The 26,265-nt window shown below is 40.4% G+C and overlaps 1 protein-coding gene across 1 annotated transcript in view; it reads left to right on the top strand.

Annotated features, from left to right (window-relative positions):
• Positions 1-26,265, top strand: part of MRTFA (myocardin related transcription factor A) — a 92,821-nt gene that overhangs the window by 52,233 nt on the left and 14,323 nt on the right. Inside the window, exons 4-5 of the mRNA XM_056481806.1 lie at positions 10,279-10,344; positions 25,571-25,626. Coding sequence (XP_056337781.1) covers positions 10,338-10,344; positions 25,571-25,626 — 63 coding nt within the window. The 5' untranslated portion in view covers positions 10,279-10,337. The remainder of the gene's footprint in view (positions 1-10,278; positions 10,345-25,570; positions 25,627-26,265) is intronic.

Below are 26,265 nucleotides of genomic sequence, written 5' to 3'. Positions count from 1 at the left end.
AACTAGTTAATTATTTCTTCTAAAGAACTGCTGGTTTTGCATTTAAATTTGCATACTTCTAAGTAATTTTTTCTACTACTAGTGGAAAAACACATTTGCTCTCATTTGCATTTGGTTTCCGTAAACCAAAGATCTTTAGGTGGTTAAAAATCCAAAATGGAAATTCTGGAAATGCAGAATTTTTCCATCTTTTAGTGGAAAACCCCAAAACACAGCTCATATGTCGAGATGTCCCAGCTGTTGCCACAGAAATTCTGTGGTGTTTTGACCATTTGATGATTCCTGTGAAGGGAACTTTTGACCTCTATCTGTAGAGGGTGCCCTGTGGCAGAAGGAAGGCTGAATCACTGGGCCAAAACCAGTCTCAGAAATGTTTGAGGAAGTTTGTGACCTTGATCTGTGAGGCTGTTTGTACACTGGAGCACTCTGCTGTAGTAGAAACTGAAGTATGGGAGGAGAATTATGAAGGAAAAGTATTTGACCATGTCTCTTTCGCTGCAAGGGACACAGAAAGGTTTGCTCATCAGTTTTAGTGTTACAAACATATCTAATCAATCATGTGTTTTATGGGCACTGTCTCAGTGCTTGACTTTCTGCTTGAAAGAAACCCACAAAAACACATGCCTTGAACTGGGAGTTTTAAATACAATGAAAAATTGTTCGGTTTCTGATGTACCTCAAAACATCTGGGTTTGTTTTTTATTCTGTATAATTTTTTGGAAAAAATTATAAACAACTCCCTTGTATCATCTTTATGGAAAATTAAATGGTTGGAGTTCTTTATAGGCAGAGAGATCCCTGTCTTTCCAAGAAAAAAATGGAAAGGTTTTGAACTTGTGTTTCCCTTGTGTAGCTCACCTTTTGTACTGTCACCTTGGTAGACAGCTGTAGATCTAATTGTCAGGATATATCTACCCATTCCTTCTTTTTTCTTCATTTGTCCCCATCTGCCATGTCATGTTAAATTATCTGGGAGAATTTCTTTTCAGGGTCTTCTTTGCAAGCTGGTTAAGGGCAATGTTAGTTCCTCCTTGTGCATTGTTTCATGGAAAAATACAAATCACTATAGACTGTGACTCAAGTTTACACAGGGAGGTGGGAAATTCTCTGTTTTTCCCTCCTCAAGACTTCTCTTCCAGCTATAAATAGTAACAATGGATATACAGATGGCATCAACAAGTACTGATTACAGTTAATATTTACTGTATTATGATACCAGGGTCAATTTTAGGTAGACCTTTCCACCTAGGTATTTTGTTACAGGTCATCTTGTTGGATCATGCATGGTAGCCAGATTCCATGGATATGGATATGTGCCTAGCTACTCACATGCTTGGTTTTCACCTAGCCAGTGCTACTGAGACAGAATGATTTTATAAGAATCAGTACCCTGCACAGAAAGCAAACCAACTTTTCCTGTTGACAAGCTTGTTGTGCATTTTTACATGTTGCATATCTTACAAAATATACCCTGTTACTTGTATTTCAGGTGAATTTCTTAAAGTTGTATTTTAACAGTTTCAGTAAGTGCTGATAGGGATTATAGGTGTACCAAGATTTTATGGTTAAGAGTGGGCTTCTATGTGTTCAATGGAAACACTTATGCACTAATAGTAAAAAACATATCTGATTTTAAAATTTTAGTATCAAAGAAGACAAAACTGGCATTACATTAAAAAGTAGCAGTGAATAAAATGGCATTAATTCCCCCTAAATCTTAAATGTTTAATGGAACATTTGGAAATGTTTACTGGCAGGAGTTAAGTCGTGAAGGAAGAAGGTAAAGGTAAATACTGTACAATGCACAGCAACTGCTAGTTTTAATTTTAAATAAACATGAACAGGACCCTGCAAAATTCAGCATAACTTTCATGGTAATAATCAATTTGCATTTAATTGGAATCACATACATGAGTAGCTCCTGTGAAATAAGTACGTTCAATTGTGTGCAATATTGAGACAAAATCTGAAAAATAATGAAGTAAACTTTAAACTTCTAAGGCTATGAACTGCTTCTTCCTCTGGGATCTCCACATTTTACCCCGAAAGCCAATGCTGACTTGGAGAACTATTAACAGGAGTAACTGTTCTGTCTTTAGATTATATTATGGCTTGGTAGTTGCATGGTGCTACTGATTTTCTTTGTTGTATAGTGCTGTGTCCTAACAAAATTAAAATTGCTGTAAATGCTGGTTTAATCTTCTAAATGCAGTTTTTAATTAATATTAATGTGATTTCTACATTTATCAAATTTGATATTAAGCCTCAAGTATGGCCTGCTGAGGTAGCTTGTTGTTCTGTGCTCTTTGTGAGTCTTGTGGTAATATGAGAATGGAAATAGATCCTTTTACTTTTGACTGTGAGCTTCTGATTTCATAGTCTTTGGGGACCACTTTCCTCTGTAAGTTGGGATTTTTGATTTTGCTAAATTAGCTGTATCAAAGAATCTGTCTGTCTCCACTAAGAGAACTACTTAATGCCTCATAACATTGACTCATTAAAAGAAAATGCAGTATTCCATCATCCTTTGAAAACATATTTTAAAATGTTTCCTATTTCATATTTCTCTTCCAGTGGCATCCCCCCAACAATAAAGGACTATTGCCTTGAACCTGTTTTTTTTGTTTCTAGCCAAAAGCAGTCTTCTGGAATTTGCTTATATAGACAATTGACAGGCATGTGTAAGCTGCTTGTCATGTCAATGAATTTATATGACCCAAGATTATTTTGAGCTGTAGAAGCTTTGAAGAGTGTGATGTTATCAAGAAACAAGTCCTTCTTGTTCTGAGAGTGACAGTTAATTTATTCTTTCTCTTGCCTTTTTGTTTTCTTAATTGACCAGTCACTGTTTTTTTCTGTACTTTTCAGCTGCTTTTTAAAGCTGCTGAGTGTTTGAGAGCCTGAAGGCTTTTAGAAGTGCTGGATGGAAAAAACCAACTCTGGTGTGATATGACCCCCGGTGCATCCTTGGATTATTGCTAGCACATCCACTGTGCCATATTTTCAAGTTGTTGCTTTGGAGGTGAAAAAACTGTTCTGTTTTTTAAGAATCACTTGTAGGTCTACATCAGGCAGAATCATATTCCTGTTCTCATCTGTACAAATGTTTAATGCTTTCATAAGCTTTCTAAGAGAATAAAAAATAAGAGGTGATCATGAAAGAAGTTTCAAGTCCTCTATACAAGACCTGCCTGTGATGCAGTGTTCCCCAAACTGGTCCAAGGCACCTTTCCATCTCGGCATGTTGCAGCAGGACGTGCTGATTTCTGCGTTTCTGTGAAGAAATCTACTCTCATCATTCTCAGAACCTGCAGTACAGAACTACTTCTGATCCCAGTTTTGTTTCCTGTTCAGGATCTACTTCACAGACCTCCTCTTTGGGTGTAGGGAGAGTAGTCCCAATCCTGCTCACAGAGGGAGGACCACAGCATGAATATAAATAAGTGGCTTTTGCCTCTAGTATGAAAAGTTGTTGTAACAGTTGAAGAAACCAAACCAAATTTTCTTTCTATTCTTTACCCTCCCAAACTCCCATTTTCTCCATAGCATGGTTGCTAAGGAAGAGCAGAGGAAGCTGCCTGCATTTTAATAGCAGCTGTTGTTACTTCAGTAGAGAAAAGATGTAGTGAAATGTGAGATAGTCTCAAACAGTATAGAAATGAACTTCAGCTTAACTCTCCCTTTGCACAGACTTGCTTCAAGCTATACTTTAAAATGCACTGAGATGAACAAAACTATATGGCTGCTGCTCCCAACAACAGTGGATGCAAATTGTGAGGATCAACAGTGTGTCTGCTGCTTCTCCTTCACCCACAGAGGGACATGAATTTTTGGCATAGCCTTCCCAGGGTAGCAAACTGTCATATAATCCCAGCAGTTTGGGTGTCATTTACAGTCTGCTTCACTTAAATGCTTCTCTGTTAACTGCACAGTCTGCTTAAATGCAAAGCCAGCATGTATTCCCCATCAGCAGTGGGGAATAAAATGGATTTAGTGGATTAAAATACTGTTAGGCTCAGAAAATTGCCTTTTAAAAAGGCCCCAAAAGTTTGCTTTTCTTTGTTGGTAACCCCCATTCACACATGTGGTGTGGGGTATGTTGTCAACAGCACCAGAAAAATGCAACTCTAACACAGAAAAAGTAATCCACCTCAGCAATTTAAGAAATTGAGAATTAATTTGTACCATTGTATTCTCACTCACTGATCACAAACTATCACAGCAGTTTTTTTCTTACCCTTCTTGTGGGCATGTAATTTGGTACACTGACAGCCTTGGCTGCTTCTGTACAGAAGGGTGTTGCAACTGGAGTTTTATAGGTGCTGCCCTTGCTGGTGAATCTAATCTGGCTTCCTGTTGATTTTCCTGCATGAAAAATCTAATGCAAGTCAGCATTTGTTTTGTAAGCTGGCACAGCTGAAAAATGCTCAGAGGCCATATTTTGGTGTGAGGAAAAAGTTTTCTTAGCACATCTCCAAGGGATTGAATTCAGTAGGATATAGTTTCCACAGAAAACAACAGCTGGTGTGCTGCATATTCAAAAGCTGAATTTGGCATTTGCTTCTGGTCAAATGTGACTGTTTAATCAGAAAGTAGGAAAAAAAGTTTCTCTTCTTAGTGTAATTAAAAGGGCTACTGGCCGAGTGGTGAGTAGAGGAAAGGTGGCTTCATCCTTCAAAGCAGTAGTTACACAGTGCTGTGATATTTGAGCTAGAGGCCCCAGTTCTGCACAAACAGCTGTGCCAATTTTGTTCAGCAAATACCCTGTGTCCTCAAAGTTGTCTTTTATTGTTGCATATTATAATTAACTTGCTTGCATATAATGTTATACACATTGGACTGAAAACTGGCAGGTATGTGTGGGCTGCAAATGGTGGCCTAAAGCCACATCTCCGTAGCCCATAGTTTCTGACCCTCACAAAGTAAACTTGGTCAGACCTGCTCAGTGCCAGGCCAGTGAAAATTCTGAAATTCCTTTGGCACCGCAGAAAGGTAGAGGTATTGAACTAACTGGCAAGTTCCTATCCCAGTTTGTGCTGTATTAGTGCTTCCTTGTGAGTTAAGAGGATGCTGTAGCTGCTCAGTGCTTTCAGAATGGGCTCTCCAGAGGTGCTGAACAATGTACAAATAAATGAGCATTAAATTGCTTTTTACTGCCTTTACTTATGCTTGCACTTTCCTCAATTTAGATAATGAAGTTAGGCTAATTTCACTTGTTCTTCAGTAGTTCTAGTAATCTCATGGTTTAGTTATTGGATTGCAAGGTTGAATTCTTCTATCAGGCAAGCTTCTTTCACTGAATTTACCAAATAGATAAATTATATCTGTGAGTATACAGCCTTTCTTGTTTATGTCTTGCACTCTCCCATTTTGCATGGGTATCCCAGCCTGAATTCCAGGGAGTTCTGCCTCCCTCAGTCCCTCTATAGGGTTTCATTTGTCTCTAGCAGCCTTCCTTCCTTCCTGATCTGCACTGCTGCTCATGCTGTCCCTGTTGTAATCCACCATATGGCTGTGCTTAATCATTACCTTGGTTGGGTGACCTTAAGTATCGCTTGGGATTCCTTAGCAGGAAAGGTTTTGTAGAAATGTGAGCACAGACTCCCTTTGTCAGTAAGTCTGTATTCAATATAACATGCACAAGATCTTACCACAAGCTGCACTTCACAGCCATCTGCTTCTTCTTGCTAGTTTTTAAAAAAACAGGAAATGCAAAATGTTTTATTAATTTATTGTCACAAACCTGTCCTGGTATGTGAGAAAGTCTTTGAAAAGAGATTTTAATTGTATTTTTCTCTGTTGAAATGCTGAGATGCAGAATCTGCAGTCTAGTTTCTGCAGTAGTTCTAGTTGCACTTCTAAATGCAGTGTGGTTTAGAAATAGAAGAGCAGGGACGCTGCTGCAAAAAACATCTTAGCTCATCAGAGATATTTGTTCTTGCTTCTGCTTACTACTAATGCAGTTGTAGCTGTCCTGAAAGTGCCCCTATGGACACAGGCTCTGTATATTAATTATATACTGTTAAATCTGAGCTGCCACCAGCTGTGAGTAGCTGGTTCTGGAATATGCCTGTGGGTTCCCTGCTGAGAAAGTTTTATGCTAAGACGAGCACAAAACAATCATGACATGCTGTATTTTACTAATAGGGTAACTCTGTTTGTAATAGCTGTATCACAATATTATTTGTCACTTAATACATCTCCCACCACTGCAGTTCTCCTCCACTCCTCTTAAACTGCTGGCAGTCGTCCTCTGTCTTAGCTCCCTGATTTCTCTGGAATGTTTTACTAATTCTTGGAATGGTCCATTGGTGATACAAAAACATTGGTCAAAATTTAGAGAACATTTCATACTTGTGAAATAAATAAATTATGCCCAGCTTTGAGTGGGAAAATCTGACAAGCATACAAATCACACAAAATACTGCATGTAGTAGAGGGGCATCAATTTGGTACTTATTTTCTAGCCAGCAGTTATACACCACTCTTTATATCACCTGATTTATTCTTAATTTGAAAACTAATTTACAGGTTAAGTACAGGGATAAAGAAGTAGAAAATTGTCCATTAGTGACTGAAAGACTTACACTTCAGTCTGTCTTAGCGTAGCTTTGAATTTCTCTGGTCATTCTAGACCTTTGGCTGAGTTCCATGTACAACAGCCTTGGATTGGTGCTTGGGACATCTGTTAATCTATATATAGGATTCATACACTTGCACATGTAAACAGGTGATCTCCTAAATATATGAAATGGCATTGGGAACTCCAAGTACTTAGTTAAGCCAAAATGTATTTAGGAGCGAACTGAAATAATCCTTTTTGCTCTCCTCCCTGCCACAAAAATAAGCTGTATTGGGGAAAAAAAGCTCTTTATGTCTCATTATAACTTGTGCTTAATACACATGTATGTACATTCATAAATCCCAGGAATTACTTAGTGTTCATAAAAAGGGTCCTGAAAATGACTTTTTTTTCTTCTCTCTCATTTAGTTCTCTTGACGGTTGCTAGTTTTGTGCTGTGAAGGGACATATGGTTTAAAAATAAAAGGTGCATATAATGGGTAGGGAAAATGGGTAGTAGATGGTAACTAATAAAGGAATAAGATATATTTAGAAAATTCATACGGGAGACTAAAGTCAGGAGGGGAATTTTAAATCATTTGCTGACGTTTCTAGCAGTCTGACTGAGAGTAATTTTTAATAAATCTGGGAACAGCAGGGAGACTTCAGAAGAGTGAAAGACGAATAACATTTTGCATCACTGCTGACAAAGGGTGAGTGAGTAAAGAGTGGCTCATCTGCTGTCAGTTCCAGGAAAAAAACTATGGAAAATTTGATCAAGAATTTAGGTGGTATAAGAACAGCAGTATAATCTCGCTGATCAGCTTTTCAATTTGTGAAAAACAGGTCTGCTTAAATGTGATTCTGTCATTTGGATAAGTGAAATTTGATTGCTAGGGGTTTTGTCCAGGTGCAACAGACTTTTATAACATCTTTAACTTAGTAGCATAGTGCATTTTGGTTTTAAGAATTATATTTGAATTTAATGAACTACTGCTTAATTGGATAAAGAGCTGGTTGTAATCATAGAAAACAGAAAAGTATTTCTGGTTGAGATCAGCCTGGTGCAGTCTGGAAGCACATGCAAGAGGTTGTAACAATGTGGACAGAACAAATACTAGTGGATGAACAAATTGTGACATTAATAAAGTGGTTTAGAACATTTAGGCAAACTAAGATAGTTGAGCAAAATTCCCATTAATACAGGCGACAATACAGGTACCCAGGAGCAAAAAATGCCAGCCACACCTATGTGGGAGAGCTTTTTGCTGAAAATCCCGGGCTGGGAGGTGAAAGGGAAATAGTAGGTGTGGTTAGAAATGTGAGGGAAGGTAATGGTTGTAGCCAATGATAGAAAGGGCTAGCACACACTACTAGATGTGTAAATAAAAGACACAAGTAATAAGATTATCTACTGGGGAGATGGACCTGGTGCTATAGGTCTGTGCCTTGCCCATATCTATTTAGTAAGATGTGCTAATTTAGGGCATGGATATGAGTCCCTAAATGGCTCAGTAGGGTTAGTAATGCCATGCAATGAGAGATTTGATGGGCTGCTTCTAATGGGCAGAAATAACTTAGCAGCAATGTGCTGTCGGAAGGATGAAGTCCAACTCCCACCTTCAGTGCTGGTGAATACCTGGGGTCCTGGGTGTTCCATTAGAGCTCCTGGCTGTGTGGTCATCCTCTCCAACTCACTAATGGAAAACCTGGTGCCTGTTCTGACTGGGCTGTGGTCTCTGTTGTGAGCACAGCCAGCAGTCCAGGGGACGTGAGAGATGATGGGGGAGTGAGAGATTTGACACTGCCTCTCTCAGCAAGGTATTAGATCAAGTGCTCGTGTGGATTTGGGTTTTGATAACCTTGAAAGGAATCCAGCAGATGAGAAGCTCTGAGAGCTGTGCTAGCCCTCACACTAGCACAGAAGTAGGAGTGGGATCTCATGCTGGGTGGGAGGAAGAGTCTGGAACTACCACTTCTGTTTGCAGTTTCACAGCCAAATGAAGGGCCTGTTCCTTCCCCTCTGTGTTCCCTCCTCCTCCTTCTGGCTCTTGGCTGATCCCACACAGAATTACCATGGTGCTTGTACATCCTCCTCCCTTCTCTCACTTCCATGTACTAAAAGAAAGTAGTTTCCTGCATATATTAAGAAATTATGGTTTGTCTTAAGAAACGGAAGAGAGGTAACTTGTTTCCACACTGTGTGCACAGTGGTATTTCCACTGCTAGAAGGTACTCCTTTTACTGTCATAAATAATTTCAGAGAAAGGTACATCAAGAGTCAATGGAAGTGGAAGCCAGAAAAATCCAAGAAGAACATTAAATGTGATTTAAGTGAGGGTGATTAAGTGCTATGGAAACAACCATAGAAAGGAAGACCTCTTTTTTTGGATCTCTTTTTTTACACATAAAAAATTACTAGAACCCATATTGGAAGATGTATCTTAGTCAAATACAAACTGCAGATAGCAGGTTGAAATAGGTAAAATGTGATGATGTCTGTGAGTAGACAAAGTGGCATCTTCTTAAATTTTTTATCTTTACTTTAGGGAGTGGTACAATAGAAATTTGGATATAATGTATGGAATTAATGTACTGGACAAACAAAGTACTTAAGAAAGGAGACATAAGGGTTGTAAAGAGATTATATAGTTAGACTGTAGAGCAGTTTGGCTCTGTAGTGGTTCCACTACATTCGTGTGGACTTTTATTATATGGACTATACAAAGGGCATAAAAGAAATTCAAATTGAAACAGGGGAGATGAGATGTTTTGCCATTCATTTTATAATATTTTATGTTGAGTATACTTAGGAATTTGGGCTTAATTGCAAATAAGATTCCATGGTTGTCCTATTTTGAGACGTGTGTGACTACACATTCATGTGAATTTTTTCTTCTTTTTTTTTCTCTCAGGAAAGGTTATTTTCATATGGAAGGTGTCTTTGACTGTAAGAACAATCTAGAATGTTGCTTTGATAGTATGGTTTAAAGGGAAGCTGCTGTATATTCTAAATGTTGAAATTATGACTATTCCAGGGATTTGCACTAGGAAAAAACCCAGCTAATTACATTTCACACAGGTCATGAATATGTTCTGTTGTGCTAAAATAAATAGGAAAAATTCTGTGATAAGGGGATTAATTTTGTAGTAGAAGGACACTTCTAGATGTATCTGTGGTATTTCACTTTCACGAGATGTTTCTGAAGGTGAATTTCTGAGCTGAGGAAGGAAATCAGCCTTGTAATTTAGAGTAACGACCAACAATTTTGACATATCGTTTAATCTGCACATAGTAATTAGAGTTTTCAGGAGTCATTAGCAGCTGGGGTGTCACTCTGTGTTTATTGGAGGACTGTCAGCTGGTGTTTCTCTTTGTTTGTTTTTTAATATTAATGGTTTGGAAAGCAGTTGGTGCTCTAGAAAGAACTGAGAAACAGGCCTGGCTTTGTGGATTTTTATCACCCTGCCAAGACCCTGCGCAACTTCCTCTCCCCCTGGCTGCAGCAGCCTACGGAAACCTGACTGCTGGGGGCCACTTCTGCAATTGCAGCAGGGCAGGGCAGGGCAGCAGGCTGGGAGGGGGTCTTTTCCTTCTGCTGCTCACCAGTGCCTTGGCATCCAGAGAAGAAAACAAGATGCATTTGAAAATGTCTCTTCAGTTGTTTCTTGCACTGATGGGTTTCCTTCTCTCCCTTCTCTCCGCTGTCGTGCAGTGCTGCAGTTGAAGCTCCAGCAGCGGCGCACACGGGAGGAGCTGGTGAGCCAAGGGATCATGCCGCGTAAGTACCACTTCAGTTCTTTGCCCTGGTGTTTTCGTGCACGTTTGTTGGTGGAGAATGGTTTCCCATATGATTTGAAACATCAGGTTCTCTGCTTCTGCATGGAAAACATCATGTGTGAGAGCCACACCCTGTCCCACCCTGCCTGGTCCTTCTGAAGTGTTGGTGCCACCTCCGATACTGAGGAAGAGAGCAATGGCTGCAAGTGTAACTGTACTGCAAAACTAGGCTTGCATTTCATCTCAGTGCACAGTCTCCTGGACAGCATGCTATGTTAGAAGTGCCTTATATACTTTAACCATGCTGGTAATCACTCTTTCAACAGGCTTCCTGCCTCTGCAGTTTCTGTTCTTACAGTTCCCAGACCACTGAGGCACTTGAAACTTCGCGTGTACAAATTCCATAAACTGACCAAAACCAGGCATTGTGTGCAAGATAGTAACCAACAAGGGACCCTCTTTTATGTTTATAGCTAGAAAACAGCTAGAATGAGCCCTATGGGCATCAGCCATTGCCCTTCTTGCAGGGAAAGGCAAAATCTGTGCAGACAGAGAACGTTTACTTTTGTGGGTAAAGTACCTACCCTAAAGTCAAGCTTTCACTGTCAGATTAGCGTTGGAGAAGGTATTTTTCTGTTTTGCTTCCCTCCTTCCCCCAAAAATGCAAAAAAGGTGTCTGACAAATAGTTTTGTCATGCTTTGGTATCTCTGAACTAGATGATTTATAGGTAACAATTTGAAGCAAGACCACACAGCAATTGTTTTATTTTTGAAGTTCTCTCAGTTTCAAGCAACACTGTAGTAAAATATAGTGGATCTGGTATGTATTTTCTTCTTTCAAAAGCTTTCCCACTGCCCTGTTTCAGAAGCTTTACTTGAAGATGGTGTAGTAATGAGGATTTTCTCATTTGTTCTGTTTCTGGGGTGCACACTGTAATGTGACACAGTGCTGTGACTTAGACTTTGCTGAAGGTTAGACTGTCAGCTCTGTCTCTGAATTAAGAGAACCTGTCAGCAGCACTCTGTCAGCTGAAGTGGCTTGGATGGCAGTAATGTTCTTTAAGAGGTTTCTGGGACTCCTGTTTAAAATTGTGTTACCAAAGCAAAAAGAAAATATTGTCCTGTCTGGATATATCATACCTGTTGTCTGTTTTTTAACCTGAGGAGCTTGTATATGAGCTTCTACAGAATACACTTACTTGCTTTTGGATGAAAGACTGGTGTCCCAGTGACTGTGCCTTCTTACTAATGCTTCTCAGAAGAAAATGTTCCTGACTTCTTTGTGGTGTCTTGCTTTAGGTGGATATGTATGCAAATAATTAACATATGTTCAGTACTGGCTTTCTTCAAAGTGTGCCTGGCCAAACTTGTGATTCCTGAGAGGGGTCTGTCTTACAGGCCTTTTGAAAATGAGGCCCTTGCAAGTAATTCAAGTAAGGCATCCAGAATAATTAGTGAGTCCTAAATTTATTTAAAACACAGCTTAAATTACTAGGCTTTGCAGATTTGTGTCCTTCATTCCTTCATTTATATGTCTTACGTGTGAATTTTGTGATGGACCAAAGAAAACCACTTAGTGAAGTATCACTGTGAAAACACTGGCAACACATTAAAAGGTCCTTTCTGCGAAGGAGAAAATCCACTTTAACACGTCTGTTCTAAACATGATTTGAAATTAGTTCCTCCCAAGTAATGGTATAATTTACCCATACCTGCCAGCTGGAATTAACTACACATAGGGAAATGTTTAAAATGTAATTTGCCTGGGCCATTTTTTAAGAGAAGATGAGATGTGAGATAAATTGTGATACTTGAAGCAAAAATCCCATTTTTAACCTGGGGAGTACAGAGGATGTTTAGGGACCATGTTCCTCCAGAATGCATCTCAGCACCATGACAGCTTTACTTCTATTTTCAGGAGTTCCAGAATAGGCTTTTTTTTACTGCTGGGAACATGCAAGTATCCTGTGTTCTTTCTTCTCTCTTGTCTGTACCTCTTGTCTGTGAAAACACTGAGGTACTTAATCTTGTTCTGCTGTCATCTGCTACGGAACATAGCTGTGCTGGACTTGTGTGTCCCTCTTGAGTTTGTTAGCCAGGAACCAAGCCCTGCACAGTCCTTCATGATGATTCAACAGAAGTATAAAAGTTGGAATCCAGAGGATGGTTTGGTGCTGAACTAAAAGAGCTGGAGTGCTCTTTCCATGTCAGATGCCGGTTGCCTTCTTTTCTTTCCTTTATTTTCCATCTGGAGAGTCTTAACACTCTTGAGAGAACTGTGATGGTTGCAGTTCTATCTGCATTACAGCTTCTGTCAGGAATGTGTTTTTGAAGTGAAGCTCCTGATTGCATCTGCCTGCTGTGCCTTGCTTTGCACCATAAAATGAAGTTTGGGAGCTGGATTAAATTGGAATGAAAGTAAAGTGGAAAATATTCTGCCTAGAGCTAATATGCATTCAGCCATGGGACCAGACTACAGCTTGTCTGGCACCACACCTCCAATTCACCTTCACATCCAGAGTGTGGATGTCACTTCCTCAGCATCGACTTTGTTTCTGTTTTGGTCTTACTGTGCTTTCCTACATGTTCCTTTAGATTAGCCTGTGATCTGTGTCTGTGAGCAGATCAGTTCCTGTATATCTGGAGGCAGACTGCCATGGAAAAATCCCTCAGCCAAGTGTGGGAGAAGTGAAAGGTTTTGTTTTACAGTACAAGCTGTATAGTGGGCAAACTCTCATTGGTGCTTTTGGTTCTCCTGACTGAATCTAAACGCCTCATAAGATTTATTCTACAGATTGGTGCCCTAAATGAGAAATTTCATTGCAGGCTTCCATCAACACGAGATTTTTGGACACTGTAAATATGAGGAGTGGGAAATGACACGTTTGTGTCACCTTAAAGTGAGAGTCGTGCTACTGCTGCTGTGCTTGCTCATAACAGAACTGGGAATTGCTTACTTTGTCCCATGTGGAATTTTGTTTATGTGGTAGAGTGGAAAGGCAAATGTTTCAACATTTTTTTACCAAGTACACTTAATCTCACTTAACCTTCCCAAACCACCAGCCACCTACAGCGGAGCTTTGCTCCACTGGAAGATTAGTGTATTGTAGTAAGAAATAAGGCATTTATAGGCAGTGAAAGAGGATTCAAAATAATTGTGTTTTATACTTCATTAATTCTTCTTGCTTTCTTGTTACCACTTCGTGTAACCTTTTACTAGTAGCAGGATTCATTAGTTCAGGATTAAAACTCTCAATTGCCCTTAGAAAAATGGTGGGAAGCAAATCTTCACCTGCAGCTGACTTACCTGTGATCTGAGCTGCAATGACTGTATCTTGAAAAAAAGAGAGCTGAGTTTTATATTTATTCAGGTTTTGGCCTATTTTCTAACAGTGCAAATAGACAAGCCTTTTTGCTATTTGCATTTTTTTGTAGCGATGCAGAGATATTTTCATCTTCTTGTCCTCATAAAATACAAGTTAAACAAAATCTGCTGTCTCTTCTCAACTCTTTGAACTCTGTTGTGCAGTAGAACAGTCAGATGCTGTCATTTTTTAGAGTCGAATTTAAAGGTTATGGCTATTGTTAGATTTTTGGGGGAAATATTAAACACCCCATTTTTCACTCTTGTAGGGACTGTTTGAAACAGTAGCAAATGCACATCTGAGTAGAAAGTTATATGGAAAGTATCTTTAACTAAAACAGCAAAAATTTTTAGGGGAGGGACATTTGGCAAATGTAGCAATACTCTGTTATGCAAAATATGTGGCTTCTTTTTCTCTTTTGCAAGATTTAAAGCTTCATATGCCAGTTGTTTTATCCATCAGGATTGTGATCTTTGGCTTCTGGCTGCAAACACTAACCACAGGCAAGAATGCAAGGTTGTTATATGGCACAATTCTGCAGGAAAGCTGTTTTGACTGTCACATCTCTCCAAACAGGCAAAGCAGAAGTAGATAATTCCTGGGAATGTGCCTTGTGTTTCTCTGTACTAGTGCTGTGTGTGTCTCTGAAAAATGACCAGGCATCCTTTGAAAAGGGCATTGCCTGCACTGAAAGCTAGAAGGAGGCTGCTGTACAGGCTGAGAATTTCCAGGAGCTTCTTTTTCACTTCAGTGTATCTGATGTTTGCCAGTTTTTGTGCCCACATCCAACTCCTCTGTGTCTTTGTGTTCTGGGCTGCAGGACACATGACTGTGTGTAGATCCAAAGAGGATGGAATTTGTGCATGGAGATTCTAATGCTTTAATAGGTGCTGAGGTGTTTCCGTGCTCTAGGTCTCTGCTGCCAACACTGATGCAGTTTTTGCTGGGAAGTGCAGCTTGTTGGATGCTCGAGGTTATTTCAGAGTACGAGAGTGTATTTTATCCTCAGACTCCATGAGGAGAGTGTGCCATGGTTCAATTCCAGCATGTCACAAAAAATACTGTAATACAGCAGGCAGGCTAATGATTATCATCTCATTAGGCCTTTCATGTCACTATACATTTTTATTAGCCATAAGGTTAGTGGAAAAAATGTTTTTTATAAAACTAAAATGCAGTATTTGTTTTTTTGGCAGTCTGTGAGACATTGCTTAGACTGAATTCTAAAGGAATTGCTATTAACTGGAGACAGCTGGTGATTTAAGAGTACAGAACACAGGTTATGCTTTGGCATATCAGTGTTGATCATCATCTAGACAAAGCTTGTAGTAGTTAATCTTCTGCATCCAGCACAGCTACCATCACAAAACCCAAGGATTTCTGAGATACTGAATTCAGGAAGCAAAGTGCTTGCCATGTGTGTTTCTAAGGTTAAATCATGTCTATAGACTTAAACATCTCAACCCCTTAGATTCAGCCATACATCCACATGTGTTTGTATAGGGTAGCTAAAAATGCTATTTCTGCTTTAGCCTTTACCTGATAGTCTAACCACTAATCTCAGTTTAGAAAAAAATAGTTTTTTAAATACTTGAAAATGATGCACTTCTAGCTTTATTGCTGCATGGCTCTGTAGTTACTATTTATTTTCATATTTTTCTTATTATATTTATTTCTTATTATGAATCTTGTCAATTTAGTGTATGTGTGCTAATTGAAGGAGACCTGTCAGTTGAAGATATAATCAGCCTTTGGTTCCTGTTACATACAATAGCCACAGTAGAACATATGAAATGTCAGAAACAAAACAAAAGAAAAAAAGAGTTTTATAAATTGTTTAACTGTTAATTGTGAAGTAGGAGCATCTTTCTATGTTTGTCAGAGAAAGGAGAGGCAGCAAGCTGTTGACTGTGACAGTTACCTACAGGTGCAGTATTTTTTATGGCCTGAGCTGTTCTGCCATCGTGCTGGTGACTTCAGGGGCAATTCTTCATGCCTCAGATATGTTTTGTCTTCTCCATAAGGGCCAGGATAGATGAACTGCTATGCCTGGGTGGAGTAATATGACTTGGAACTGTTGCAGTGTGGCTACACAGCTGACATTTGAAGGTTGTGGTGTGTTCTATTAGAGCTGCAGCTAAACCCATTGCTTTAACACCCTGAAATATCTCTTCCTGCTACGTAAGGTGTCCCCGTCATTCTCTCACCACTTCACATATCAGATCTTTGTAGTGACATTCCACAGTTTTGTGGAACCTATTTATAGTAACAAAGCAAACATACAAATTTTCACTTCCCTGCCATTTTATGTCTGCTGTTCTGCACACTGGCAACTGCTTCTCTTTCATGCTTTTAAGCTGGAACTGTAATTTGATTTAGGACAAGGAGTTAAAAATATATGTGGGGACTGTAAATATTTTTACTCCATATAGAAGCTGCAGCTAGACTTTTAATATTCAGTGTCATGCTCTGAGAGTTAGACTGGAACACTAAGCAAGTATAGTAAAATTAAAGGTTAAAAAAAAAAACAAAACCAAACATAGAGGACACTTGCAGCTGTCCCCTACATTTTTTTTGTTTCTGGTGTGTTGCACAGAAATCTGTAACTGATTTTATTTTACTTGTATTAAAATATTTAAAAATTGTAAATATTAATTAAAATTTCAATAATTTGTCTTGCAGGAATTATTTGCTTGACTTGGACCTTTTTTCTTGGAGCACAATTTCAGAGCCTTCAGGCTTTGTGTGTAGAAAGCTGTACATTTAAATGTAGAGTTTCATGGTCAGAGGACTAATGACTGCATCTGCTTTGTTTGTATTTTTAGATGCCTGTCTGAGTGTGTTTTCCCTGTGTGTATATGATCTGTGATTAATAAGACATGATTGGAGTAATAAAGTTCATTGTGGTAGGATGGAAATGTGCTGTTTGTCCTTTCTGTAGCTGTAGAAGGAAGATGCTCAGGTGTTTGACAGGCTGCTTTTGATGCTTGATCCCTGCCATAATAAAAGATTTAACTCTGCCAGTTGCAAGAGAAATGTAATAGTTCAGGGGAGTAAAGTCTGATAGGCAAAATAGTTTTTTCCCTTCATGTTCCCACAGTTGTCTTAGCTTTGTTCTTACTTGTTGTCTGGGAATGGTCTCTCCTTTTTGTGACCCCATACCTTTCTCACTGTGGGCCCTCTGAAAAATTATCAGAAGAGTTTGCAAAGTCCAGTGCAAGAAACAGGCATGAAGTCTGGTCCATGAATGCATGGATCAAAGGATTCCTGGTAGAAGTTCCTTGTCTCCTTTTCCTCTTCAGTTTGGAGGTGGTATAATCCTGATTGTAATGAAGCTTTGCCTTTTCTTGTTTTTCGTTTCGGAATTTAGGTAATGTCTTTTGAATGTCAAGATTTAATGGTGATGGATGGAGCAGATTTTACATTATTTGTATTTGCTGTAAATGTTTTTTGACACAAAGCCGTAGCCATAGTCATCCACAGATCTGATAACTGTTACCATGGGTGACAATTTCCATTTTGCTTCTAAAGAGGATGAACTTTCTGAGAAATTGCACATATGTTAGATTTTAAATTAACTCAGTGTTGGGCCTCAGAAAAATCTTAGTCCTTTCTGCCAGTAATTTCATATTTACTGTGACAAACCTGTACTTCAGGCTTTTCACAGAGTTAATGAAAATCTTAAACTTCAGCTGCATCATCAGTGGGATACTGCTGTACTGAAGTTACTGACAGTCTTGCTGGAAGTGGGCTCTGGAGAGGTGACTGGTGTTGGAAGCAGCACAGCTGGTGAGTGTCTTGTGCTGAGCTGGGGCAGGGTGCCTGTGTGCTTCAGCAGCCAGGGCAAGCCCAGTGCAGGGAGCTGGAAAGGGGCTCTTTTTGGGAAAAACACCTGGTGGGCTGTGCAGGTTCAGAATGCTGATCCAGGAGAAGGGCTGGCTCTCTGAGGCAGGGTGTCAGAGAGGCAGGACCTCAGCTCTGGCTTCCACAGCAGCCTGGGGCTCAGCAAGCAATCTGCTAACAGAGACTTCATTTGGCTGCCTTTTCTGTGTGCTTCTGCTGACTGGAATAGCTGGGCAGTGGGGAAGCCTGGGTGAAGCTGCAGCACTGCATCTGTAATGCTGTGCTTTGACAGTACTGGCAACAGCAGCAAAGTGGGAAAAAGCTTTCTCCAGCCTTTCTTCTCTTTGGGACTAGGAACACTCATAATCCTTCAGTCACAATAACATTCTCATTGAAGGGTGTCACTGAAAGGCAAGCTGCATTTTTGTTTGAGTGCCAGAAATATGCTTCTGACCTTCATAAACATATTTGCATTGCCTTTTCTAGGTCAGTCTTAATTTTTAATTTTCTGACTTTATGTATTTTGGGATGTATTTTGGGATTTGAAAAATCGCAATTTACTAGTGGCTTCTTTTCCTATCTTTAACTTGATTCTCATGTTTTAGCCTTAACCCAAGATAATTTACCAGTGTTGGGGAATGGTATCAAGAATTCTCAAGTATGATCCGATCTGTGTACTGGATGAGAAATTCCCCAGAGCTGCAAATGGAGGAGAGGATGCTGATGGAGATCTCTCTTCTCTCAGCAGTGTATTCTCCAGCTCCTTTTCATATTTCTGCAGCACACAGCAGCTCTTTGACACTGCCCCAGTGGCAAGATGACAACCCCTTCTGTGCATGTGACCCAGTTTTTTAATACCTTTTTCTTCCATGCTGTGAGAAATGCTTTTTGAAAGTGGGGTGAAGATGAAGGGAGGAAGAAAGTGCTAACTGCCTTTGCTCTGTGGTTCAAGTTCTGTAGTTCTGTGTCTCTTAGCAAATCCTACGGGTGGGAGCCCCACCCTCAACCAACTGCGGAAGTCATCGAGCCTATTTGCAGCACTTTATCTCATCTTTTTACGAAAGCATAGTAAACAAGAGAGAGAAACCAGAATTTGGTTGAGAGCAGGGGTGTATAGCTGCAGCAGAAGGCTTTCTGCCATTCTGAATTAGATCAGCGTGTGTGAGGTTGGGTTTGGACATGACACAAGCTTCTCTTGTCATAGCAAAGGAAGGTTTTTCCTTTCCCTTAGGAATGGGTCTAACTGAAGAGCAAAGTATTCGACTCAGTAGTCTGAATTGAGCTGTAGCCTTTCTACAAAACATTGTGTGTTGTCTTACCAACAGATTTGCAGTTCAAATATCACCTTGTTGTCTATGATGAGCTAGATACGGCCAAGGAAAGCTCATGTGCTTCCTCTGTCAGTCTACAAGTGTGATAGCCTCGAGTTGTGCTTTACCAATTACAGAAAGCTTTGCAGCCTCTGCTTCCCACAAGACACTCGAGCTAGGAGGATCTGTGCAGATCCTTTTGTCTTTCTTTCTTCCCTGTGTTTGGTTCTGTGCAAACCTCAGTGTCTTCTGTCAGCTGCATAAGCAAATTCGGGGTGTATGGGTGTTTTGACCTCTTTTTCTCAGCAGTTGGGTCAGTCCCCTTCCCCTGCTGTGTTTCATTCTTAGACTGTCAGTCTGGTTCTGATTCCACTTATTTCTCACGCTAGCTAACAGGAACTCGGAGGTCTGCATATGAGTATCTTCGAAAGCTTTGCATGGCTAAAACTGGCTTTTGTACACTACAGGGTAAACCCTGTTTGGGCCATTTTGGCCAGCTTTTTGTCTCTGCTGTTACATGGAAGATTTGAGTTTGATTCCTGAGCCTTGATTCACTCTGCTGTTTTTAGCAGTACCAGTTTGAGGCACAGCTTTGCAGCAGTGCCTCGAGGCCTGGCTGGATGGGACTTTGAGCAATCTGGTCTAGTGTCCCTAGAAGGTGCCCCTGCAACCATAGCAGGGGGGTTGGAACTACATGGTCTTTAAGGTTTCTCCCAACCCAAACCATTCTGTGGTTCTGTGATTCATTCACCCTTTGCCATCTGTGAAATGTGGCTTAGACTGGGCAAACACTGAACTCAGACATTACAGTTTTGCACCCTGTTTCATAGGAACTATTACATTGCTTTGAAGTGAAGAGTGGCAGTTTTCATCTCTGGGCTTCGTATGGAAAGGTGTGGGTCAATGTAGATGGCCTTTTGTGCCGCTGCTTGGTTTTGGGGGTTCAGATGGAAGAACATAGTTGCAGTGCATAGCTGCAACATTTTTGAATCAGGGTGGGGGCACGGAACAGTTGCATCATTGATGTGCAGGGATGTTTCTCATGGTAGCCGAGGGTGTGACCACAAAGATGCTAATGCTTCAGGAATTCTGGAGATGAAGTATGAAAATGCTCCACAACAGGCAGCAGAGAGACTAAAGAAATAGGTAGGAATTTCATGAGATCCTTGCTAGCCAGCCCATCTGTGGCAGGAAACAAGTCCTGCAGTCAGTCATCTAAAAGTGAGGGGTAAAACTCATCCTCCTAACAGCAGATATTACAAACTGCCAGAGTTGTCCAAGTGCACCAAAAGTGTGAACAGCTCAGTGGAGGTCACCTGCTGGACTGTGCTGTCCCAAGCCCCATTGGTGATGCTATTGTCCCATCTGTCACTGAGCCTTTTATAGTGCTTGTTGGCCATTTGTAACACCAGGCTGTTTTCCTGTCGTGGATGGGGCAATTTGAAGATGTGGGGGCCATGGTTCAGCAGAATGGGGCTCCTGCTGCAGTGCTGGCCTTAAACTCAGCCTCTCATTTCTGACTTTTTCTGGCAGGGCAGTTGTGCTCAGCTTTGCTGACACTATTATTTGTGGAGCCATGCTGTAAACCGGCATACCAATCCAGGTTAAAATAACTCTTTCAAAACAGCTGTGATTGGAGTCCACAGACAGTTTTGTCAGCATAACCGAGGGCTGACATGCTTTGTCCCAGACCTAGGTACAGAAATGAGGGCTGAAAGTGGAACTGCAGGTTACTGAGGCTGAAAATGCCATGTACATATCATGTAGAAATAAAATCAAAAGGCAGGCAGGAGGTAACCTCACTGAAACTGGGCATTGCCAAAGTTACTTTTGCATTGCCAACTATTTATTTTCTGCATAGAGTGGAAAACAAAAACCCAGCAGCGCATTCTGCTGTTGTAGTTTGGCAAGTTTGGTGGTTTTACCCCCTCTGGCAGCACTCTGTTCTCATCAGGGCTCACTCAAGGGTAGCTGGATAGTTAGATCAAGGATTCAGGTTAAGTTTGGGAGGGGCAAGTGCCATGGAGAGGTGCAGGAGATGTTTATGGCAACAGCTCCATAGTAGAGCTCCCTGTGCAGTACAAGTTCAATTGGTGCATCAATGGGAAGGCAGAAACACACGGGACGTGGAATAGAGGGGAAAGAGAGATCATTACTGAAGCTGGATCTGCCAGCAGACTAAATATTTGTTGAAATGCTTCCCAGGGAATTCAGGGTGTTAAATGTGTTTTTGCACTTCTTGGGTTTAGTAACGTACTTGAAATAGCCTTGCCCAATGTTTTGGAAGCAAGCTGGGACTACTTGGAGCTGCCTCTGCAACTTGTGAGGGAACAGGATTGGAATAAAGGCTTGGTGTCAGACTGAGAGGTTGTGTTGAGCAGGGTTGGTGGGTGTGATGGGAAGGGAGAAAAATCAGTGCTTGACACGAGTCAGTATTTTCAGTGATTTGATGTAAACAAAGGAACAATCTGCATGTTTATTAAGCTCCAGGTTGGTAGGCTGGGGGAGGACAGGACTGGGACTCCAAATGTTTGGAGAAGCCAACAACTATGGAATAAAATGAAAGAAAAAAGGCAGAATGTCTACATTTTGTAATGCCTAGTCAGTGGCTTGAATTGAGGATGAGGAGTGGCTGGCTTGGTACCAGCTCTGCAAGAGAGGATTGCAGACCTTTAGTGGATTGTGAGACAAACACAAGTGAAATGTTGTTTGTTTTATGTACACAAACAAGGGAAACTGGCTGAGAAGTGTTCCTGAATAATCATTTAACTCTATAACAGCTGATAAACCTAGGCTGGAATATGTGCCCAGTTCTGGACACAGCTTCAACAAAAATGCAGCTTAAACAGAAGGAGTCCAAAAGAGACTAAACAAGCCAAGGTCTGGGTAATGTTATCTGCAAAGGAAGGTTGAAGCTACTGCCTTTGGTCATTTTATATATCAGAAGATTGTAGGAGAACCAAAGTTTTCAGAAGAGATAGATGCAAAGAAGAAAATAAATAGTTCTCGTAATGTTTGCAGGTAAGGTGGGCATCAAAGAGTATAAATTGTAGGAAGGGAAATATAAGTTAGACATTCAGAAAGGTTTTTGAATATAAAAACATTTGTGTACTGGGATAATTTCTCTGCAATAATATTACATTTTTTCATGAGAGGTCTCCAAGAACAGGTTAGACAAACTACTGTAAAGAACAGTTTAGTGTATTTTATGCAGGCTGAGCAGTCAGAAAGCATCAGGTGATTGGAGTTTCCTCATCCCTAATCCTCTGTGGTTATATCTGAAGCTTCAGGTCCTAAGGGCTGTGGACAGAGTGGGAATGCTGCCCACACCCACCTGGTTCACACAGGTTCTGTTCCAACAGCTCAGCCACTCACTCAAATGCACTGCCAGAACAAGCCACCACAGCTGATATGGCTGAGAATGGTAGAGCTTTATCAATATGGGCAGTTTTGAGTGAATCGATAAAGCTGCACTCTGCTGAGCAAGCCAGATGGGTTATGAGGCACAGGAACAGTTTTGCAGGGATCAGTGCTAAGTGTCTGGGAAGGGCAGTGGTAGGAGCTGGAAAAGGGGCATATCTGCACTCCTTTAGTGCTCGCCCAGAGCCTGGTTGCTTCAGAGTTCTTCATAGAATTATATTTTTCCTTTTTTAAAATTTGCTATAGTAAAGTTAACAGAGTTGCTCCACAGCTCTGGGCTAAGTAGTAATTTCAAAGCCAAAAATGTGCAAGGATTAGTTAACTTCAAATGGAGTATGATTTTACAATGGACACCCTATTCTGACATATCAACCTCATCCTAGATTGCTGATGGAAGCACTGAAGGATTTGTGCCCTCTTGACATTTTCAGAGGTCGAATATGAAGTCCTCTGTCATGTTGCCAGCCCAGAGAGCTACATCCCAGTGCACGTTTCCAGAGGACAAGTCATGAGAGACTGAAAGTAGTCTTTACAAGATTATTCATGTAGCAGCTCTGCTTTACTTACTATTAAATACATATGTGTTTTTCTTTTTTCCTACTCAGGGATTATTTCCTTGCTTTGTTCCTCTGTATGCAAGAGTTTTCCTGGACTACCTGTGACACCAGCTGAACTCCTGCAGTTGAGTTTTCTGACCATTAGCTGTGGTCAGGGAAATGTCACTTAAAGTTCATCTGCTGCCTCATACTGGCAGCAGAGGTAGGCAGGAAGGGAGAGTAAAGAATTACTGCTGTGTCTGCACATTCTGGTGGAGAGCTTTTGAAGACTCAAGATGAATCCTGGTTTGCTTATCTCCAGAGTAGATGTTTATGCAGATTTAAATGTTTCTTGCTAGCTTTGCCCAAGTGGACCTGAGCTTTTCTTTGGCTTTTCTGTGAGATGCACACAAAGAAAGGAAAGCATGTTCAGGTTCAAGCATGTGCATATTCACAAGAATAGAAAAGAGTGTGGTTTGTTCCTTGCTCTTCATTGAAATGCCATGCTCAGACAGCCCAGGACATCTCATTGCAGGCATCAGCTGAGGCCTTGTGGGTGCCTCAACTAGATGGGGAAGTTTTTTGCATTATTTTTGTAGTTATTGCAGAACAGTATCCCTACCATATGTCTTTGGTTTTTCTCAAAGTGCATTTCACAGCTTGTGTAACTTTCTCTGGTGATTTCCCTCTGCAACCAGATTTATGCAACTAATCTGAGCAGGAACTACTTGCCCCATTGTTGTAGGGATCTATGTACTCACTCACTATGGTTTTCAGTTATTGTTAATTTATTCTACAAATTATTCTTCATTCACTTCTGTAGTCCAAATCCCATCTATGATGGATGTTGGAATTCCTGCCATGTAGACTCAATTCTACTTCTCACCCCATTGATGTGAACCTAGAGGTGATGCCTATCCCTGGTCTGAAAAAATTGAGAGCCAGACACAGTTAAGGGATAAGAGGTTTTTATCTCAGTATTTTAATAAGGATCCTTACTGTGCACTGCTTTGCCAAGGTGGGATGTGCTGCAATGCACACACATGATAGATTGTGTGTACAATTTATGGACCTTACAAATGAGCATATCTAACAAGGATGCTCCAATGGGAGGCCTGCATGAATGGTGTGATATTCCCCCATCCCAGGAGCTCCCCCCTGGATGTGACAAATCTGTAGTTTACAGGATGTGTTCTGGAGGGGACCTTGGTTTCCCGAGATAGTGTTGGGCTTTCTTGTCTCCTACTTTGAGGCCTTTAGGATGTTTTGTCTCCTGGCCTAACAAAATACTAGGACTATGCTAAGTTATCAGACTTAAAGAATTACAAGTATGCATGCTAAGAATACTGAGGAGACATAGAAGTTATATAAAAGGTATATAAAAGAAAAGGCAAAAAATCATCTTGGCATCAGAGGGACTCTATATTTCACAGAATGTGTCAACACTTTCTGTGGCTACTTGATTTTGTTCTGTAGGAAATGGCGTGGAAAGATCCACCTGCATTAGAAGTAGTTTCTTACATTGTATTTATGCAGGGGCTTTTAAGTCTTTTGAGACTTCATTGTAAACTTATATTTGAGAAATACATGATGACTGGTCTTAAGTGAAAAATAATATGAGCAGACTATTTTTCACAGGATCTAGATGCGACACTGGAGTTACTAACTATGAGCTTAGTTTTCTGTCTTCAAAAGACTTGCAACTCATCTTTAAAGCTGAAGTTCTTTAACTTTTCTATTTAGCTGGATGGTAATTCAGACAGTTTCAGCTATGAGTATTTCAGAAATATGAAAAGAAATTATTATGCTTTCTTCAGCTTCTTAATACAAATGACAGTGTGGTAATTTTTTAAAAAAACAAGCTACTTGCAGCTTCAGGGAAACTGTGAGGAGCTACTGACACCATCACCTCCCCTCTCTGGTTTTACTGTGGGACGTGAGTTTTTTGTGCTCCAGAGGAGCCAGGCACAGTGAGAGATTCCTCCAGGGTTAGTGTGGTCCTGGACAGCAGAGGATCAGTTTCTTAAAACCTGATCCATTTTGGCTCTGGTTTTAAACAGGGCCCGAGGGGGCGAGAAGGTCTGTTCTGTGAGAGCTGAAGTTAATTCCTCAAGCTGTGGTTTTCTGTCAATAGACAGAAGTACTTCTCTCTCTGAGCGTCTCTGTTCTCACAGTAATTTCTCTTCCAGGGAGCAGTGTATGTGTCCTGTGGGACAGCAGGATTTGCAGCCAGTCCTTGCATGTGTACAAAACACAGGTGCAGATTCAGGAAAGACTTGCAGCTTCCTTTGACATTAAAAGATAGTAAAGGGGATTTACAGTTCATTAGCATTGTCCCCCATCCTTCTAAACCATTTGACCTCTTCAATGTTTCAGAGCCATTCCCATAAGGGATCTGGATATCTTACTATCTGCTGAAGCTTGTAAAAGGCATTTTTTGGGGGGCTCTTTTTGAATTATGTTCTTGGACCTAACTTTGGGAACAATGATTAGTTTGACTAGAAGTGTACCTGTATTAGAATTCTCCAGTGGGCCACAAAAATTTCAGATCAGTTCCTGTGTCCCTGTGCTGTCAGATGGAATATGGCAATTCCCATTGCTTTGTACCAGCTGGAGATCTGCTTCAGTGTGTTGGAAGGTGCAGGAGGCAGTTGCTTCCATGTGTTTGTTAACTCAAGTTGGCCTGAAGGGTTGTGCAGTAAGAGAACTTCCATCATTCTAATTCATTCTCTAAATGCTTTTCCTCTCCACAGCTCTGAAAAGTCCAGCTGCATTTCATGAACAAAGAAAGAGTTTGGAGCGGGCCAGGGTAAGATGCAATATAATCTTCAGTGTTTTGGGAAAGTCAGGAATATGTCTTGTGTTTTGGGCATCCTGTAGCTGTTAATGAGATGCAAGAGGGAATTGTTCATACTCTGGATGTAATACAGCTTTTTGTGGTCAGAGGTGTATTGGATGGGGTGTTCTGCAGCTTGTATGTGGTGCTGGTTAACCCTCAGTGAACTAGTTGTGCCTAAAGCCCATTGAATATGGTGCCTGGATTTTCCCTAGGGTAATCGGTTTGGAAGTGACTGATACTCTTCTTCCCCACTACACATTTTTATTTTTATTTTTATTTATTTTTATTTTTATTTTTATTTTTATTTTTATTTTTATTTTTATTTTTATTTTTATTTTTATTTTTATTTTTATGGTGTTTGTTTTGCCCTTAAATGCTATTAAATGCTCTTATCATGTGGCGCTCAGTTCCACCTTTGAGGAAAGTTCCACTGTTACCTGCACATGCAGTTTTTACCTAGGAGACTAAAAAAATTGAAAATTGAACAGTGAGGATCCCCCCAAAATCTTGTGACATTGAAATCATAGACTTCTGGCTCTACAGAAAGAGGAAGCCAGGCATCATGATTCATGTGTATGAAGTATTTCTAATTGGGGAGTTTCTTGATAA

This window comes from Oenanthe melanoleuca, chromosome 1A, assembly GCF_029582105.1.
Source record: "Oenanthe melanoleuca isolate GR-GAL-2019-014 chromosome 1A, OMel1.0, whole genome shotgun sequence".
NCBI lineage: Eukaryota > Metazoa > Chordata > Aves > Passeriformes > Muscicapidae > Oenanthe > Oenanthe melanoleuca.
The sequence above is the reverse complement of the archived record's forward strand: the minus strand, read 5'-3'. Positions and strand labels throughout refer to the sequence as shown.